This window comes from Poromitra crassiceps (assembly GCF_964638095.1).
Source record: "Poromitra crassiceps genome assembly, chromosome: 29".
NCBI classification, from domain to species: domain Eukaryota; kingdom Metazoa; phylum Chordata; class Actinopteri; order Beryciformes; family Melamphaidae; genus Poromitra; species Poromitra crassiceps.
Window position 1 is genome coordinate 8,075,529 of NC_139641.1, and position 21,398 is coordinate 8,096,926.

Genomic DNA, 21,398 nt, shown 5'->3' on the forward strand with positions numbered 1-21,398 from the left:
AGGTTGGTGGAGGTATGCATTCTACAGAGTGCCCTCTAGTGTTGATATGTTTTCCTTTGTTTTTATACTGTATGTATTTATAATTTCATATTGTACATACTTTTCATTCATGTTTCTTGGCCTGGTTATGTTCTAGTGGTAGAACAGGTCAGTCTGTCATCTGTTGCAGACATTTCTACACATTTTACCAAGCTGGTTTTCATCATCTGTATGTGTTGATCCAAACTCACATTCACATGAGTGATGACTTGTTTGACTCAGGAGAGGCTTTCCGGTTGATTGGCCGTGTCGTTTAAGTCCCCCCCCCCTTTCCTAATTGACTGTTTCTCGTTATATCTATTGATCCCAAAGTTTATAACTATGATGACCTCAGTATGTAGGATTTCACTCATAAATGTATCTTAACACTGTGTGGAAAAAATGTGAGAGCTAATAATGATGTGATGAGACCAAGGAGGCATTGTTTTAAGTAACCAATAAGCTGTTTTAGGCTTTGATATTTGGTTTCATAGAGACAAACAGTTTCCAGCTTATCACACATTAAATGCTTGTTGTGTTTGCAATTGTCAGTTGTGTTATATTTAATTCCACCCACTGTATCTTATATTTTATTTAGTTTTATATATCTTGAAATTATTTGTTGCTCAATTGATCCAAATCTACAGAGATAATTTAAATGTATCTCATTTTATTGTTATCTTATTCTTATTCTTAGTGAATGAAATAATAGCCTTATTTTCTACTCAAATATTCCAGTATTCCATCATATTTTTACTACTAACTTGATTTCATGAATACAATCTCATTGAACCATATTCCATCAGGTAGGCTTATGGGATAACAGTTCTCTTACCTTGTGTCTGAAGGTCCAGGTTCATTACTGAAGAGTGGAGGATGACCTTTAGACTTGTAAGTCTTCATAGACAGATAGCTGGGTACTGGAGACTCTGCTCTCTGCCTGTGGTACTGACCTCTGTAAATCAAAAGAAAAGGCAACATGTTTTCAGAGGTGATCAAACACAACGACCCTGGTTTTTGGGATAATTGATGTGAAGTTTTAATTCTATAATTAGTTTGTGTGCACACATTATGAATTAGGAGGAACGAAAAACTAAATATTTAGGGAATAAAATGTCTTCTGTGTGCATGAATCGAGCCAAACTGACGGCAGGTCTGACCTACATCCAGGAAGTGAAATATACTGTATATCTTGTCCTCCATAAAACGTGTTTTTCTTCCCTATGGTCACTCCTTGTCTCTGTAGTTTTCAGTGCAATCATGTAGGTTATCAAATAACATTTCCTCATTACAGTATAACAGTCCTCTTACCTTGTGTCTGAAGGTCCAGGTTCATTACTGATGTGTGGAGGATTCTCTTTAGACCAGTCACTCTTCATAGACAGACAGCTGGATACTGGAGACTCTGCTCTCTGCCTGTGGTCCTGACCTCTGGAAACACAAATGTTTGATACATATCATTAGTTCTAGTGACTTTAAATTCATGTTTTGTTCTCATATTCTACTATTGTCTTCCTTTGTTGATTTCTATTTTATTTGTTTAGATTATTTTGATTATTTATTATGTTTAGATTATTATCATAGATTATGCATGTACATGTACTTTGCACGCCCACTGGCAAAAAGGGGGTGTGGCCAATCACAAAAAGGCACCTACATTTCAAATGGATTCACGTAACATCACAAAACTCTGTAGAAAGGTTGGTGGAGGTATGCATTCTACAGAGTGCCCTCTAGTGTTGATATGTTTTCCTTTGTTTTTATACTGTATGTATTTATAATTTCATATTGTACATACTTTTCATTCATGTTTCTTGGCCTGGTTATGTTCTAGTGGTAGAACAGGTCAGTCTGTCATCTGTTGCAGACATTTCTACACATTTTACCAAGCTGGTTTTCATCATCTGTATGTGTTGATCCAAACTCACATTCACATGAGTGATGACTTGTTTGACTCAGGAGAGGCTTTCCGGTTGATTGGCCGTGTCGTTTAAGTCCCCCCCCCCTTTCCTAATTGACTGTTTCTCGTTATATCTATTGATCCCAAAGTTTATAACTATGATGACCTCAGTATGTAGGATTTCACTCATAAATGTATCTTAACACTGTGTGGAAAAAATGTGAGAGCTAATAATGATGTGATGAGACCAAGGAGGCATTGTTTTAAGTAACCAATAAGCTGTTTTAGGCTTTGATATTTGGTTTCATAGAGACAAACAGTTTCCAGCTTATCACACATTAAATGCTTGTTGTGTTTGCAATTGTCAGTTGTGTTATATTTAATTCCACCCACTGTATCTTATATTTTATTTAGTTTTATATATCTTGAAATTATTTGTTGCTCAATTGATCCAAATCTACAGAGATAATTTAAATGTATCTCATTTTATTGTTATCTTATTCTTATTCTTAGTGAATGAAATAATAGCCTTATTTTCTACTCAAATATTCCAGTATTCCATCATATTTTTACTACTAACTTGATTTCATGAATACAATCTCATTGAACCATATTCCATCAGGTAGGCTTATGGGATAACAGTTCTCTTACCTTGTGTCTGAAGGTCCAGGTTCATTACTGAAGAGTGGAGGATGACCTTTAGACTTGTAAGTCTTCATAGACAGATAGCTGGGTACTGGAGACTCTGCTCTCTGCCTGTGGTACTGACCTCTGTAAATCAAAAGAAAAGGCAACATGTTTTCAGAGGTGATCAAACACAACGACCCTGGTTTTTGGGATAATTGATGTGAAGTTTTAATTCTATAATTAGTTTGTGTGCACACATTATGAATTAGGAGGAACGAAAAACTAAATATTTAGGGAATAAAATGTCTTCTGTGTGCATGAATCGAGCCAAACTGACGGCAGGTCTGACCTACATCCAGGAAGTGAAATATACTGTATATCTTGTCCTCCATAAAACGTGTTTTTCTTCCCTATGGTCACTCCTTGTCTCTGTAGTTTTCAGTGCAATCATGTAGGTTATCAAATAACATTTCCTCATTACAGTATAACAGTCCTCTTACCTTGTGTCTGAAGGTCCAGGTTCATTACTGATGTGTGGAGGATTCTCTTTAGACCAGTCACTCTTCATAGACAGACAGCTGGATACTGGAGACTCTGCTCTCTGCCTGTGGTCCTGACCTCTGGAAACACAAATGTTTGATACATATCATTAGTTCTAGTGACTTTAAATTCATGTTTTGTTCTCATATTCTACTATTGTCTTCCTTTGTTGATTTCTATTTTATTTGTTTAGATTATTTTGATTATTTATTATGTTTAGATTATTATCATAGATTATGCATGTACATGTACTTTGCACGCCCACTGGCAAAAAGGGGGTGTGGCCAATCACAAAAAGGCACCTACATTTCAAATGGATTCACGTAACATCACAAAACTCTGTAGAAAGGTTGGTGGAGGTATGCATTCTACAGAGTGCCCTCTAGTGTTTATATGTTTTCCTTTGTTTTCATACTGTATGTATTTATAATTTCATACATACTTTTCATTCATGTTTCTTGGCCTGGTTATGTTCTAGTGGTAGAACAGGTCAGTCTGTCATCTGTTGCAGACATTTCTACACATTTTACCAAGCTGGTTTTCATCATCTGTATGTGTTGATCCAAACTCACATTCACATGAGTGATGACTTGTTTGACTCAGGAGAGGCTTTCCGGTTGATTGGCCGTGTCATTTAAGTCCCCTCCTCTTTCCTAATTGACTGTTTCTCGTTATATCTATTGATCCCAAAGTTTATAACTATGATGACCTCAGTATGTAGGATTTGACTCATAAATGTATCTTAACACTGTGTGGAAAAAATGTGAGAGCTAATAATGATGTGATGAGACCAAGGAGGCATTGTTTTAAGTAACCAATAAGCTGTTTTAGGCTTTGATATTTGGTTTCATAGAGACAAACAGATTCCAGCTTATTACACATTAAATGCTTGTTGTGTTTACAATTGTCAGTTGTGTTATATTTAATTCCACCCACTGTATCTTATATTTTATTTAGTTTTATATATCTTGAAATTATTTGTTTGTCAATTGATCCAAATCTACAGAGATAATTTAAACTTATCTCATTTTATTGTTATCTTATTGTTATTCTTAGTGAATGAAATAATCGTCTTTTTTTCTACTCAAATATCAATGAGCTTGTATTTTTCTCTTTCCAGTATTCCATCATATTTTTACTACTAACTTGATTTCATGAATACAATCTCATTGAACCATATTCCATCAGGTTTATGGGATATCAGTTCTCTTACCTTGTGTCTGAAGGTCCAGGTTCATTACTGAAGTGTGGAGGATCATCTTTAGACCAGTCAGTCTTCATAGACAGACAGCTGGGTACTGGAGACTCTGCTCTGCCATCTTCTTCCTCCTCCTCCTTCCACATGTTCTGGACTTTGTGATCTTGTATCTGTGAAAGGTGCTATACAAATAAGCTTTAGTTATTTTCTCACTTGTACACTTCAGTCAGTCTCAGAGGTAAACCAGTTTTCCTGGGGGGGGGGGGGGGGTAAACGGTTATATTTAGGCAATTAAAACAACGTTTTTTTATGCGACTCACGGTTTAGAAACGCTGGGAATCGAACTCCGGCAAACGCCTGGCCACCAACCCCCACCGCACCGCTCTTACTGTCCACCGTGCTATTTCAATGCGACACACACACACACACACACACACACACACACACACACACACACACACACACACACACACACACACACACACACACACACACACACACACACACACACACACACACACACACACACACACACACACACACACACACATTCATTATTGTTTTTTTATCAACACTTGTCTTCAATGAGAATTGCATTTTCAAGCAGATCCTCAGCTGGCTGTAGTGTGTGGGGTGGATACTGTCAGTCAGGTGGTGAAATCTGTAGAACAGGTGCATCAGCGCCCCTCAGTGGTCACCCACGGTGGTCACAGTTTTCAGTGAAACTGCTGGTTTATGAGAACTCCGCCCGCCCTCATTCAGAGACGACAGGCGGATGACACAACACACACGGACCAGTCAGACTCTGTAGGCAAGTCGACGCATGTACAGTAGTAGGCCCTCTGTAGGCCTAATATAATATGAAGCAGATTAGTTTCCCACCCCGCTCTGAAGTCCTGATCTGCCTGCAGAAAGTCAACAAGCCGTTTCTCTCTTTATGAGGAGTCATGTGACTGAAAGACGCTCATCTCGCAGAGTCTCAGACACACAGATGGAATAAAAGTGGGTTAATTTAACGGTTTAATAAACTGCGTCATGTCGGGCACCGCCCACATCAACTTCTCTCGTTGTTTTACTGACGGCATTATCTCACTGTTACATCTTTTCTATGAGCGTTACTTTGAGAGAGAGGAAAAGAGGCAGGTGAACGCAGTAAAACACCTGCGATCAGTAACAACTGACTCAGAGACTTTGACATCAGGGACGTACAGTAAACTCAGTGGAAAAAGGTGACAGATATCAGCCCGGGCAGAGACACACAGACAAACACTCAAATCATGAACTTAACACAAGTGACTGTTACCTCACCTAAAGGCACCTAAAGGTGACTATAGTTTCATCCCTGAATAAAATAATGATAGGAATAATAATGTAATAACACTCACCCTGCTTCTCCCTCCTGCTGCTCTGCTGTCTCAATGTAAAATGGAGTCGGTCTGATTCGTTCTCTGAACTGACACATTTTACTTTCACTTTCAACAGTTTGCTCTGCCTCAGCCTGTACAGTTTGATATATGGTGCAAAATAAATACAACTCTCCCAAGAAACAATTGACAACAATAGCCTAGGCTAAACTGAGTTTTTTCATTTGTGCCTTCAAAGAAGTTCCTATATTTTATTTTTTACATGTGTGTTGGAATAAGACCGGAATAAGGCGATGCTATGGAGGGTGGATCATGCCTAAATCAAATACAAATACACACATTGAAATACTATGCACACATTGAAATACAATACACATATTGGAAATACAATACACATATTGGAAATACAATACATATATTGAAAATACAATACACATCTGAAGAATACAATACATGTGTAACAATAAATACAATACCAAAATGCTTAAATACAATACACATATTGAAAATACAATACACATCTTGAAAATAAAACAACTGTATTGCCTTTTCGATATGTGTATTGTATTTCGATATGTGTATTGCCTTTTCGATATGTGTATTGTATTTCAATGTGTGTATTGTATTGAATTTTGGCATGAATAATCCTGACTGGCATTGAAAAACATGGCATTTTTTCGCTATGGCAACCGCAAATATCAGGCGAAGCGTATTTAGTTGTGTGTATTGTATTTAGTTGTGTGTATTGTATTTAGTTGTGTGTATTGTATTTAGTTGTGTGTATTGTATTTAGTTGTGTGTATTGTATTTAGTTCTGTTTATTGTATTTCAGTGTGCATTTTTATGACCAGTAGTAGGCCTACTTCTTGATTCTGATTGGCTTGACGTATCACTCCGGACCGGAAGCTCCGCTCAGCTGGTGGCTATGCAGCCATGGAGCAAATTCCTCCTCCCAGTACCCCTCCTCCACCAGCCACTCATCATGGGCCCTCAATATGCCCCAGTATGTGTTAGCCTCATCTGGATCAACTTCCATGGGAGTTTGTGGTGCTGTGCAAGGTAACGTCAAAACGACAGGACAATTATCTAGCTAGCTAGATATTTTCCAGTGGTTTTGACGTTAACGTTACCTTGCACAGCACCACGAACTATTGATTCCATGGAAGTTGATCCATGTGAGGGTAACGTTACAGACATTGGGGGCACAGGATGAGCTGCTGGAGGAGGGGTAGTGGGGGGAGGAATTATATCCATGGCATTAGCTGCCTCCCGCAGCAGATCGGCCCACGTCTTCATCGACATTTTGCCAGCAAGGTAGCCAAGGTAGCCAACTTAAGCGCTCATCGTGACATATTCTTTTCAAATTGGTGGAGTACTCACCGAGATAGCCTTGTTTACAGCTCGAGCAATGTGCTCAAACAACTATCAGTGTAACTACACAGTGTAACTACACAGTGATACTACACAGTGATACTACACAGGGTAACTACACAGTGTAACTACACAGTGTAACTACACAGTGTAACTACACAGTGATACTACACAGGGCAATCCTGCACCGCATCTTCAATACATGAATAATACTCATGTATAGAGGCGTTTCTATGTTGCCAGACACTATAATGACAGTTTGAGCCTTCCCGCAGACGGCAAAACAAGCAGTTTTATTAGCGAATGTGTATTGATGATCCGATTGGTTGATTGATGAATATTGATGATATTGATGAAACGCCCCTCCTCTCCTCTCCCCTCTTCTCCCCTCTTCTCCCCTCTTCTCCTCCCCCCTCTCTCCCTCCTCTCACCTCCCCCCTCTTCTCCTCCCCCCTCCCCTCCTCTCCCCTCCCCTCCTCTCCCCTCCTCTCCCCTCTTCTCCCCTCCTCTCCCCTATTCTCCCCTCCCCTCTTCTAATAATCCATACTGCCTTTATGATTGCTGTTGCAGGAACGTAAATCCACGTTGGGATGAGACCTCTCCACTTTCACTGTATCCATCCATGACATGTTGCCTATTGCTATGAAAACAGCCAGTGTGTATGTTTGACTGTAGTGGAGGCTAACGTTAGCCTATTACAGTATCTGTCCAACTCGTCTGTCTCCAATCAATCACCTTGACCCCACAGCTGAGTTTTGAATGTTTTGTGCAGTCCATATAGCGTCACACAATGCACGGTATGCGCATACTTGAAACGATGTCGGTTATGTAAACAAAACAGAAAACGTGCGTCAGAAACTTTTCTCCTCTTCCAGTCAGACCAGCTGCCAGACACACCCCCTGCCAGACACACCCCCCCCCTGCCAGACCCCCCCCTGCCAGACACACCCTCTGCCTCAGTCTGAGTGCAACAGAAAAACATACATGGCTCATACGTTGTTGTTGTTCCACCCGCCCCCCGTCCACATTAAGTTCATTTTTACCCGCGGCCCGACTCAGCAATTTATAGAATTGCACCCCGCGGTTTTTTTGCGGGTACCCGGCGGGGCCCAGCGGACCCCGACCCGGTGCAGGACTCTGATCCCCCGGCCCACTGAATAAGGCCTGGTTTTGAAAAGCGTGAACGCAAAATGAACGCCCTTTGGGAAGATTGCCCCACGGGTAGGCAGGCGTAAAGCGTGTTTTTTTTGCGTTTAATGCCAGTTTAGCGCCTAAGGCCAGGGGGAGAATAGAGCCCCACCTCTCTGTTTGACACACAGGTGAAGTTTGTCCATATAACACACAGGGAGGTTGCCAGCTCAACTCCATAGCAGAGATGGGGACTTGGACTTGAGTCGCACTTAAGTCACACACGCAGTGACTACTTGACTTGAGACTCGTCTTTAAAGACTTACAACTTGACTTGCACTTGATGGTTTGGGACGTGTGAACAATCTTTATTTTTCTTTATTTTATATATGTGTATATAGATATGTACTGTATATACATATATATATATATATATACATACATACAGTATAGTGCATTAACATTAAGGAAATGTCTACTAATGTCATCTCTAATCATTGCTGTATTCTAATAGATAAGGAGTGAGGATACTTCAGTACATGTTTTGAATTTCTTAGTTTTACCTATGTATGCAATGTTCTAAGCAGACCGGATGGAAAGAGCTCAAGCAGAGAAACACATGAAAGCAGAATTGTATGGGCAGAAAATGCACACTACAGTGGTGGTCTAGGAAGGAAAGTTGCAGTGCGTGTGTGTGTGTGTGTGTGTGTGTGTGTGTGTGTGTGTGTGTGTGTGTGTGTGTGTGTGGGGGCGTGGGCGTGGGCGTGTGTGTGCGTGCGTGCGTGTGTGTGTGTGTGTGTGTAGGTGTGTGTGTGTGTGTGTGTGTGAGTGTGTGTGTGTGTGTGTGTGTGTGTGTGTGTGTGTGTGTGCGTGCGCGCGCACACGCGCGTGCGTGCGTGTGTGGTAATATGATGTGCTTTGTGCCAGTTTAAGTTCCTCTCTCTCTTATAGTCTCTGAGTCAGGATGAAGGCAACATCTCTCTGTCTTATTCTCTGTAAGTTCCATTATTATTATTATTACTATTATTACTATTATTATTATTATCACATCATTTCTCTCTCCTTTCTGTATTCTTTAACCATTTCATCCTGCACCTGTTGTTTTCTGCATAAAGTGGTTAAAGCAGCTACGAGCAACTTTTTCGATTGTTATTAAACAGTATAAATTTAATATCAATGCATCACATCTTACCTCTAATAGTCGACGATACCAACGCAGAGTAGTCTCGCTTGAACCCCGAGTGAATCGGCCAGTGTTAGTGTGTCTGTAGCCAGGGCAGATCAGGAATTGAAATGAAACGGTTTGCAGCAGCCACTTCGGCCATAACCACAAAATAACTTCCAAAAAACCTGTTAGAATATAACGAGAGATGTTCCCGCGAGTATGCGTGGCGTTCACATTGTTTATGTTATGTTGCTAGGCAGCGCAAACGGCGTAAAAAGGCAGCTGCGTTTCACTTCCTGGTTTCACTTCCGCGTTTCACTTCCGGGTTACCCGGTCCGGTCGCTCTAGAGAGCCCCCTGTTGGCGCGAGTTTAGACAGACTATAGACTTAATAATCACCTAAGGGAGCAATCTCAGATACACACGGCTTTGGTCTCGTCGACTATTAGAGGTAAGATGTGATGCATTGATATTAAATTTATACTGTTTAATAACAATCGAAAAAGTTGCTCGTAGCTGCTTTAAATGCAAACACTTTATTGGTTGTTAAATGCAAACACCTGTATTAGGGCTGCCTGCTATTTGTTTCCTCTTCGCCTTGATTTCTCTGATGGACTAACTTAACAGGGATCGTTGTGTTTTCACGTCATCATCATGCATAGGTAGCATTTACTGTGGGGACACTGGGAGACGCTTTTTGAAATAGTCCCCATCACCTTTTTTTTTACAGCATAAGTTAACATCCAAACTCACCGAATGCGAGCACACTCAAGGCAAACGTTCACCTTGGGTGCAGGGGCCAAAACAAGTCACAAGAGTAAGAAAGAAGCAGGCCAGCACTCCAGAATGTCCTTTCAAAGTTTAATAGTCACCTGGGACAGAGAGCACAACGGACATTTCAGCGTCAAGCCTTCATCAGTGTTGTGCTGCGTAAGGCTGAAATGACATAAATACCCAGCGAGCATTTTTAGGTTGAAAAGATGTTTAAAAAACGTTTAGGGTCAACGTTGAAAAAACGCGCAAGAAAGGTTCAAGAGTGAAAGTTTTTTCACCGACTATTTGCAGACGTTGATTAAACGTTCACATTTAGACCATATTTCACCAGGATCTTAAATTAAAAATTCAGCAGTTCTCCCACGTTCAAGCCTCAGCACTCTATGGACTGAGCTATACATTTACTTATAATATGGAGGGAGCCGGGCACATATATACTCTATCTGGCACACAACTTGTAGACTACACAATTATACGATACCACAGGCTCAACGATCAGGAGGACAAGTTATTTTATGTGATGTGTACGAGACTATTATATTATGTAACAGACTAAAATTATGTTGTGTGTGTGTGCATCTATAGTCTGTAGGCTGTACGGCTTAGGTTAACTTAATTTAACACAAGCAACTCAGGGGGTACACAGAGCCTCGTATACAGTCTGTTACAATAACATAGCGTGCCCAGAGCACCTCGTTCCGCACTTGGTGCAGACCGGTGCAGACTTGCTTTGGTCTAGTCAGTCACAGCTAAGTACTAAGTACTAAGTACTTGCGCATGCGCGTTGCTGCTCTCAGTTACACAATAAAATGGACAAATGCCAATTCACACACTATCAATATTGTCTCTATTCCAAGTTACAACAAATGTTTTAACAATATGATTAACCAAATTGTGTTCTTTTACACGTTGACGTTGTAACCGCATTTTAGCCGGTTGAAAAGAGGGTGAAATTAGGTCTTAGACGTTCAAACCCAATATCACCCAGATTTAAACTAAAAATCAACGTTGAAAAAACATTTTGTGTTTTGTGTTTTGTGCATAATGATGACTATGTAAACGGTCGATTTTGTGCAGTATTTTTGCATTGTCGACTCTGTAGTAGTCTATAGGCCAGTGACTCTCAACCCTTTTCATATCAAGGCCCCCTAATTTAGTAGGTTGTTTAATGAGTTTATCATGTCGCTGATCTTTTAGAGCCAAAACTGTGAATGTTTTTATTGCTACTTTTATTACATCGCATGCTCGATGTCCTGCAGCTCGCCGAGCTGGCCCTGCAGCTCGCATTCACTGCGCGGCCCTGCCCGCAGCTCGGCTGCTGTGTGGCCTTGCCTGCTCTATTGGCGCGCACACAATGTCTCCCTCTCTCCCCCCCTCTCTCTCTCCCTCCCTCTCCTCCTCTCCCTCTCTCTCTCCCTCCCCTCTCTCTCCCTCTCCGTCAGTCTCTGTCGTGACATTGTGTGTGTGTGTGTGTGTGTGTGTGTGTGTGTGTGTGTGTGTGTGTGTGAGTGAATTTATGACATCACTGATGATGTCATCAGTGGGATTTATGACATCACTGATGATGTCATCAGTCGGACAGATGACATCATCATGAAATAGGCTATATGATTTTATCCAGAATTCCTTGAATATCTGTATTGTAGGTAGAAATAGTCCTTCATTCTATAATTCCTTTAAATTAAATAATGCTGAATTTAATGAATGAATGAATTTATTTATTTATTTCGAACATAAAATGCAATAAAAAAAACTGTAAACAAACAAAAACAAGGAAACATTGTTTGAAAAGGAGTAGGTAGAAGTAGAACTTGAGGGAACTTGTCCTACAACCCAGGTTTTACGAGTGAGAACGAGGATTCTCACACTATGCCAAGCTGCACTCCGCAGCGACCCAACTGGAAAATGTCCATTTCACAAGAAATTGACCACTATAGAACCAACCATTACGTCCAACAACGTGATGGCGTTGGCTATGACGCGGCCACCCGCTCCGCCCCCGTGGCTGTAGCCACGTCCGCACCATAGCCAACCAACGCCACTCTCAAGCTTTCCAGCGATCCTGCTGTCCTGAACGAAAGCAGTGAGAGCTGCATGTGTGAGAATCCTTGTTCTCACTGGTAAAACCTGGCTTGTAGGACAACCCTCAAGTTTTCCTTCATTTCGAACTTCAGATTCTCACACTATGCTGATAGACAACCAACCTTGCTGCAAGGAAGCACGACGTGCAACCCTGAGACCTAAGGCTGGCAACGAGGCACATGGCTCTTGAACATGGCAACCACCTCCGGGGAAACCTTCCCTGTGGCAGAGTAGGCCAAGGCAATGGCCTCCACTATCCAGCGTGACAAGCGCTCCTTGGACAGTGGCCCACCCAGGGCCCGCGGCCCAAAGCACACCAACAATTGGTTACAGGTGCGTAAAGTGTGCGTCTTGCCTACGTATAGGCCAGGACCACCCACACCGGGCATAGTGCTTTCAAACGCCGCTCCTTCTCCGAGCTGAACGGGGGAGGGCAAAAAGCTGCCAGGTCGTATCACCATAGACCTGAAGCTGGCATCGATGTTCTTTGGCTCGTACACGGGGTTAGGCCGAAGCGTAACCCTCCGCCCGTCATCAGCGACCGACAAGCCGGCCAAGTTGCCAACCCTTTTACCTGAAGACAAGGCTAACTAACAGGAGCCCAGTCTTCAATGACAGGGACTTTAAGTCCACAGTGTCTAAGGCTCGATCAGGGGACCGAGAAACCCTCCAACATCGTGACCAAGTCCCACTTAGGAAAGACGTTCCGCACCCACGGCCGTAACCTACGAGCGCCCCTCATGAAACGGGAGACAGCAGGAGACCCATCGGCTTCCCCTCGATCTCCATGTGGCAGGCGGAAATCACGGCCACATACACCTTGAGGGACTGAGGGGACTGGTCCGCCTCGTACAGGCTCTGCAGGAAACAGAGGATGGGCTGAGAACACGTGGAGACCGCCCTAGCACTCTGTATAGTAAGCACTACACTCATGGGTAGGCCCTGAGCTAACAGGCACTCCCGTTCAGGGACCAAGCCGCCAACTTCCACCTGCAAGGGGAGGGGTGGAGTATCTCGCCTGTGACAGGAGATCCCCCCGATGCGGCAGCATCCAGGGTGGCCCCTGCGACAGCGAGACCAGGTCCGCAAACCAGATCTGCTTCGGCCACACTGGGGCCACCAGGGTAAGTCGCAGGCCCTGCTCCCTCACCCTGTCCAGCACACTCTCGATCAGGGGAACGTGTAAAGGTCCTCTCTGGGCCAAGTGTGCGCTAACACGTCGTGGCCCAGGGGGGGGGGGGGGGGTCCATCCTCTTGGACAGAGAACCACAGGGGGCCAATGCGTTGTGCCTCGCAATGCGAAGAGGTCGACGCGGGCACGGCCGAATCTGGCCCAAATCTGCCCCACTACCTGGGGGTGCAGCCGCCATTCTGTCTGCTTGGGGTTGCCCCGCGACAATAAATCCGCTCTGAAGTTCAACCGACCCGGCAAGTAAGCCGCCAACACGGAGAGCAAAGGCCAGCCTGAGGTACTTCCTGTGCCTCTCCACTACGGGGACGTGAAAGAAGGCATCTTTCAGGTCCACTGAGGTGAAATGGTCCCCCGACCGCAAGGCATTGAAGAGGCGGGGATGGGTAAGCAAGAAAGGCAACTTTCTCCGCATCTTGTTCAGAAGCTGGAGGTCCAATATTGGCCGCATGGAGCCATCCCTCTTGGGCACGGCAAAATACCTGTGGTAGAACCTCATCATGTGGGGAGCAGTTGACTAATGGGGGAGCAGTTAGGCTAATGGGGGAGCAGTTGCCATAAGCGTCAAAGATGACTTCCATGGGTTTACATTGAGTTTAGTCGGAGAGCCCAAGTCGTTTCATGGGTCGCTCAAGGGTACCATGTTAGTAACAAGCGACGCACAAGGGACGGGACAAAGCGTCAATATGCTACATGCTCGGAGTGAGAACGTGTTGGATATGCAGGTTCAAGATAAGCAGATAAGTGAGAATTGTAAATAAAGGCATTGTTGTCTTTATGTTTTTCTCCTCTGAGTCTATAAACCTTCTGTCTGTCTCTTTGCGGTTTAGTGCTGAGTTCACTGGATTCAGGTGATGCTCGAGGTGAGGTTCATATTCATTACAGTCAGAGAGGGAACATGGTCAATACAAGGCAGGCAAACTGCCAACACCATTTGGTGATATGACAAGCATAAATGTGATTAAAAACAATATTTTTGCAAAAGCAATAGGAAGTTGTTTTTAGCCAACTACTATCTCAAATCTTGAATCTATAGGTGGTAAACTATTCCACAAATAAACTACATGGTTATTCTTTATACAGAAGGCTTTACAGCTGTTAGTTAATAAAGTGTAAATATCTACCAAGCAGCTATAGAAACAGAGAGCTAACACTTGCTGAACAAGCACACACCCTGTGTGGTGGCTTCTTAACAAAATTAGTTCCATAGCCACTTGCCTTTGATGGGGTTGTGGGTTCTGACTCGCCTCCAATCAATTAGGTACAGAGGTCCTTGTTAAAGTTCAAATCATATTTATTTGCAGTCCAGGCGTGCAGCAAAACATTCATAATGTACTATTTCCAAACAAAAATTATCACCAAGAACTTGTTATTCTGCGGTCAAAAAACTGTACCGCTCCCCATCTCACCATCAGCACACACCTGTCTGTCCAACACACCTGCAATCACTTCATATAACATTATATTGGCTTAGCTCTCTGCAATACATTTTAAAGGACAGCAGGGGGAGATCCTTTTATGGCTCCCCAATTCATTAGCCATTAGACCCAATAGTAAATCAACCCAATCAGACATTAGACTTTAGACAAATACTTCAAACCCAATAGAACACCCAATAGAACAATGAATCCTAATCACCAGACAACAATAATATAATAATTTGAATAAGTAAATAGAGAAATTGGAAACTGGCTCTAACATACCAGCCCCTAATTGCTTATTACATAGCAATTACCAAATATTACATCAATAGTCATTTTCAGGGCAATTTCATAATTTCTTTTTTACAATTTTCATCTTTTTTTTTTTTTTTTTTTAACATAGGCTATATAGGAAATCTATCCATGGCATTTTTGCCTACTCAAGTCCTTAGTACATGAAATCCTCCAAGATCAGATCCATGGAAAATGAAGTTCAAATAAGGTGTGTGTACTATATGTGCGTTAGTCCATTGTTCTGCTGTTTGAAAGTGCAACAAAGTGGAAACTTTGCTGGAGAGTCAGAGACCAAGAGACCATAGAGTCCTTCTATCCCAGTCAGAGGTGCACGTGACTGGAAGGATTGGACTTAATAGGCTCAGTCAGCTGCCTCCAGGAGCAGACAGAGCTTGGTGATGGGCCTTTGAATGATGTTGGTCTTGGTTTTAACCAAGACACTACGCACAAGTCCTTTCGACCCCGGAAGGGCCTTGACTACACGTCCTAGGAGCCATGAGTTTCTCGGTGCATTGTCATCAATAATGACAACGAGATCTCCAGGGGTGAAGTTCCTTTTGATTTGATTCCATTTGTGTCTTTCTTGTATTAGCGGAAGGTATTCTCTGGTCCATCGTTTCCAGAATAGATCGGCGAGGTATTGGACCTGCCTCCACTTTCTTTGTGAGTACAGGTCCCCCTTTTGGAACAGTCCAGGGGGCATGATTGGATTTGTTTTTAATTGAAGTAGATGATTGGGGGTTAGGGGCTCAAGGTCGTTTGGGTCATTTGTCACTGTTGTGATTGGCCTATCATTTATGATTGCCTCGACCTCACACAAGGCGGTGTGTAGAGCATCATCATCCAAAAGTTGTTCCTTTAAGACGGAGTAGAGAACCTTTTTGACAGATTTAATTAACCTCTCCCACACGCCTCCATGGTGAGCTCCTGTGGGAGGGTTGAACATCCAGTCAATTCCCTTTTTGAGTAGTGTTTTTTGGATTTTGTCATCATCGAGTAGTTTCACAGATTCCTCCAGCTCTTTTTGTGCGCCGATAAAGTTGGTACCTCGATCTGATCTGATGCTTCTTACTGAGCCTCGACGACAGATGAAGCGGCGAAGAGCATTGATACATGCATCTGTATTTAGGTGACTGGCAACTTCGAGGTGAACAGCCCGGCTTACCAGACAGGTAAAGATAACTCCCCACCTCTTGACATGAGCTCGGCCACGTCTCACCTCAATGGGTCCAAAATAATCAATACCCACATGGGTGAACGGTGGACAATCTGGTGTTATTCGATCTAGTGGGAGATCAGCCATTTTCTGCTCTCCAGCTCTGGCTTGCTGACGTCTGCAAAATACACAGTTCTTAATAACCCTCCTTGCTGAAGAGTTAGCACCAGACAGCCAATACCTCTGATGAAGTTTTGAGAGCATGTGACCTCTTCCAGAGTGACCAACTTGTTGGTGAATGTGGCTTAGTATTATTTTTGATATGTGAGAATGTTTAGGTAGGATCATTGGGTGCTTAACCTCAGTAGGCATAGCCATCCTCCCAGTCCTCCCCCCCACTCTCAGAATGCCACAGTCAGTAATAGGGTCCAGTTTGTATAAGGAGCTTCCTCTACTGCACTGTTTTCCCTTTTCCAGCAATGATATTTCCTCTTTGAAATGCTGTCTCTGCTCATGGCAAATTATGGATTTTTCCATAATTTGCTCTAACACCCTGTACAGACCATTATTTTTTAAGTCAATGGGAAAATGACTTGGGAATTTGTCATGGGCATTAAAGTGCACATAGCCGCAACCCGGTGTTACAAACAATGTCAAAAACAGAGACAGACAGGGACATTACCATTGCACAACTCCACAGTAGAAATATCCTGTTCGGCATGATCGCACAAGCTCTATTGCACAATTGTATAGCTCACAAAACATTCCTGAATTAGGAAAATAAAATAGTAACCAAATAAAATAGTGAAACCCACAAAATCATTCCTGCTCAGTCTAGGATAGAGACCCCCCCCCCTCCCCCCTTCCCCCCACCGACCGGGGAGGTGGGTGGGCGAAATACAGCTCCAGAGAAGATGATCGGCCCAGGTACAGCCACCACTGAGCGGTCAGGCATGACCATGGCTATATATACTGCCACGTCATAGGCTCAGCAGCGACGTCATAACGGACGTCATATTGACAGGGGCTGATTGGCTATTGAGGATGGGGTGATGAGTCATGAGACACACGTCATAACAGACGTCACACACTTAAGTTGAGAACTGATTGCTATTGTGATATGAGGTAACGTGACTGGTCTCCATCTTGAAACTCTGTTGAGACCAACATTTAGGGCTCTATCTTCCGACAGGCGCTATCCCCTAACTGTTTGCGCGTGCGTTAAGGCACGGAAGATAGCATTCCGCCTTGCGCCGTCCGCCAGGGTGTTCTGCCGAGTTTTGCTCCCCCGCCGATCAGCAAAAAAAAACATCCCCACGTCACGGGAGCTACTTGTAATGATTTATACAGAAATGTAACTGTTTCAAAGTGATATAATTGTCTGGTAGACGTGACCTCCCTGATTTCTAAGTTAAAACAGCCCCGAAATATGTTGGGGATGCAATTCTCGGCGGGCATGCGGAAACGTTCACGGCACGTGTCGCAAGCGCAAATTAGAGCCGTGCCAATTCTGCCAAAAATCATCTGCGCCCCAAAATGCCTGCGCAAACGGGATTTAGGCGGTCTTAACTACCAGAATTATTCACAGGCGTGGCCAGGCAAGGCTGGGCATTACGTCAATAAAAAACCAATCAGATTCCCGTCTTGCAATGGTGTGTTTGCGCGAGGCATGCAATATGCTGTAATTCTCTCCATGCGTAATAGAGTGTACTCACTCGTGCGAGGACAGAGGGAGCTTATTGACAGATCGTATGTGGTGCCAATGACCCTTCGGGTTATAAAGGTAAATAGCCTATGTCCTGTCCAACACGTTTTCTCAATTAATTTCCCTCTTTGCGATGTGATAAAAGTTTCTCAGTGAGTTATAGTTCAATGCCTCACTGAATTATCTGCTAATACCCAATTTAAGCAGCATAATTTGATGTCTTGGCGTGGCAAGGCTGTGCTTAATGACATATCCAAAAGGAATTCCACTTTCCACTCCGCAAATACCTCTCTGCGCTGGGAGCGCAGCCGTAATCTCCGTGCAGAGCGCCCAGCACAGAGAGGTATTTGCGCGTAAGAGGTCCTTTTCAAAGCTGTTAGCGCAAAGTAATTGCGCGCTGCTGATGATAGGGTAACGCCATCTATCCCACATTTTAGCGCTGAAACGCCTGCTTTGGCATGGGGCCGCCAATGCCCAGTACAATTACCACAGGCATGCGCTTGTGTCCGCCCCCAATTTGCATTGCGCACGGCGTTAAACGAGCGCAAATGCTAAATTAGCGCTTTTGGGAAGATAGAGGGCTTCGAGTCAAATGGATGATAAAGCAGACTATGCTTTCGGGCGTGATTGACAGGTTGATTGTCCATTGATTGGGCAGCTCACCAAACACATGCCAATAGAAGGCGGAGCTGCAACTCTGTTGGGCAAAAATAATAATGCAACGTCAAAATGCCAAACTCGAGGCTTCAACATGGGAGTCCAAAAAACACATGGGTGACATCACAATGGCTATGTTCATTGTTTTATACAGTCTATGACATCACAGTGGTCATTGTTTTATACAGTCTATGACATCACGGTGGTTCATTGTTTTGTCTTCTATGGCAGAGACCCACTTAAGCAATAACGCTACTTACCGTTAAAGTTTGTACCTCAACAAAAAACTGTTGGTGTCAACAAATCATGCTACTACTAGCACAGGAGAGCTTGGAGCAAATTGTGGAATCTCAAGTTTCACTTGAGTCTTTTCTCTCTTCTCTTAAGCTTGATGAAGTCTCAGAAGTAAATATTAACTGTCCCCTCCCCCTTTTCCGTCCTCCCCCCTCCAGTCTCTCTGTCCATCATGCCAGACAGTTCTCAGTTCTTTAAATATGGCAGCTTCAGCCTGAGCTGTGAGGAAGAGGGGCAGCAGAGGGAGTCCGCCGCATGGAGAGTGATGAAGAGGAATGAGAGCGGAACGGTTTGTCTGGGACACGGGGGGCAAGGGGTGTGGGGGGAGGGTCGATACGGGGGGGGGGGGGGGGGGTTGGGGGGGCAAGGGGTGGGGGGGGGAGGGTCGAAACGGGGGGGGGTTTGGGGGGGCAAGGGGTGGGGGCGGGGGGGTCAATACAGCATAGTATCACGCAATATTTTGTTTGGCAATATACTGTTATTATTGTATCACAGGAATGACGAGCATCAATCACAATATTTTATTATATAAATTGTCAAGTGCATGCAACATTTATGATGACAGTGTTGGTTGGTCTGTCTATTTGACAATCCCATTTTGCTGCAATAAAAATTATTGAAGTGAAATGAACGGACTGGAAATTTTATCTCAGATGTTGACAAAGTTTTTTCCCCCCCTTTGGGGATATCATTTGCAGTTGAAAAAAGGTAATAAATTGCAATATGTTGCAATATCTTTTCAATCGTAATACTATTGTATCGCGACTTAATAAGTATCGTGATAATATTATATTGTAGGAACCCTGGTGATCCCCCCCCTACCTAACAAAATGTAGTCTAAATCGCAGGACAACACTATAAATAAAACGTACAGTTTACGTATACAGCATGTCCTCACTTTTTTATTCGGCACAGCCTGCATCAACATTTCATACATTTCACACACACACGCACGCACGCACGCACACACACACACACACACACACACACACACACACACACACACACACACACACACTCACTCACTCACTGACTCACTCACTCGGTCACTTACTCACTACTGCAGGTGGTGCGGTGTCCGTCGTCACCTTGCAACATCCCGGATATCTACCCATCCACAGACAGCGGAGTCTACTGGTGTGAAGCCAAACCAGGAGCTCGAGAGACCAACAAGGCTGTCAACATCAAGTCTGTCAACATCAACGTCACTGTCATCGGTAGGCAACGCTGTTGACTGACTGCTTCATCCATCAACTGAATGACTATTGCTCAGAATGCTGCAGCCAGAAGAGATTAGAAATCATATTAGTCCTGTTTGTAGCCACCTTCCACCATTTTCCAGTTAGTTTGACCATTTATTTGATTTTATACTTTTAAACAGAGGTGGGACTCAAGTCACATGGTTCCTTGAGACTTGACTTGATGCATGAAGAGACGACTTTTGGTTGGCTGATGACCTGGGACTTTTGGTTGGCTGGTGACCTGGGACTTTTGGTTGGCTGGTGACCTGGGACTTTTGGTTGGCTGGTGACCTGGGACTTTTGGTTGGCTGGTGACCTGGGACTTTTGGTTGGCTGGTGACCTGGGACTTTTGGTTGGCTGGTGACCTGGGACTTTTGGTTGGCTGGTGACCTGGGACTTGACTCTGACTTGTACTTTGATGACTTGAAAAGGTTTCTGAAGTCCTGACTTGAGATCTTGTGTTTGTGTAAATGTTTTATGGAAGTGTCGACGACTGAATTTAAATTATGTTTTGTGAATTTGTTGGAATGATTGAATTTATTGAAGTTGAAACTGATTATAGAAATCAAACTCATGACACTCTTACCAAGTTTTTATCCAATTCAAACCATATTGCATTGAAAAGTCCTCGATATTTCATTTCAAATACGTTAGTGTTTGGTTCTCTGTATCTGCAAACCTCATTTTCAGCTGGTGAGATGATCCTGGAGAGTCCTGCACTTCCTGTGATGGAGGGAGATAGTGTGACTCTGAGCTGTACAACCAAGTCTGGCTCCACCTTCCCAGCTGACTTCTATAAAAACGGCGTCCTCAATGGGACGAACCCTACAGGAAAGATGACCATCCACCATATTTCCAAATCTGATGAGGGCAAGTACAAGTGTCGTGTCTCTCACCTGGGTGATTCTCCAGAGAGCTGGCTGGCTGTGAGAGGTGAGGAGACCTTTCAAATTATGTCGCATTCCAGTTGCACTGGGAACTAGGAATTTTAGAGGTCAAACATCGGGAACGCCCCTGTGAGGTCACCTGAACTGGGATTTCCTACGCCCAAAGTCGGGGAACCACACAGTTCCTTGAGTAATTTCGTTCAGTTTTTTTGGGAGATTATAAAAACGATATATTTTTGAAAACCTTACAGCATAACAAATCAGAATATATATGATTTCTCGGATGTCAGTATGGCAGCCATCTTGGATTTTTAAAATGGCGACCTTCAAACACTAGTTTCTTAATATCTCGCCTCATACATAACCTAGAATCAAGATTCCAGTGGC

The 21,398-nt window shown here is 43.4% G+C and overlaps 1 protein-coding gene across 1 annotated transcript in view; it reads right to left on the reverse strand.

The window, feature by feature from the left end:
- The window catches only part of LOC310800035 (uncharacterized protein), a gene marked incomplete at its 5' end in the record, with an annotated part of 108,925 nt that overhangs the window by 17,850 nt on the left and 69,677 nt on the right, over nucleotides 1-21,398 (reverse strand). The window contains 2 exons of the mRNA XM_083662629.1: nucleotides 1,330-1,449; nucleotides 3,046-3,165. Of these exons, the coding sequence (XP_083518755.1) occupies nucleotides 1,330-1,449; nucleotides 3,046-3,165 (240 nt within the window). The remainder of the gene's footprint in view (nucleotides 1-1,329; nucleotides 1,450-3,045; nucleotides 3,166-21,398) is intronic.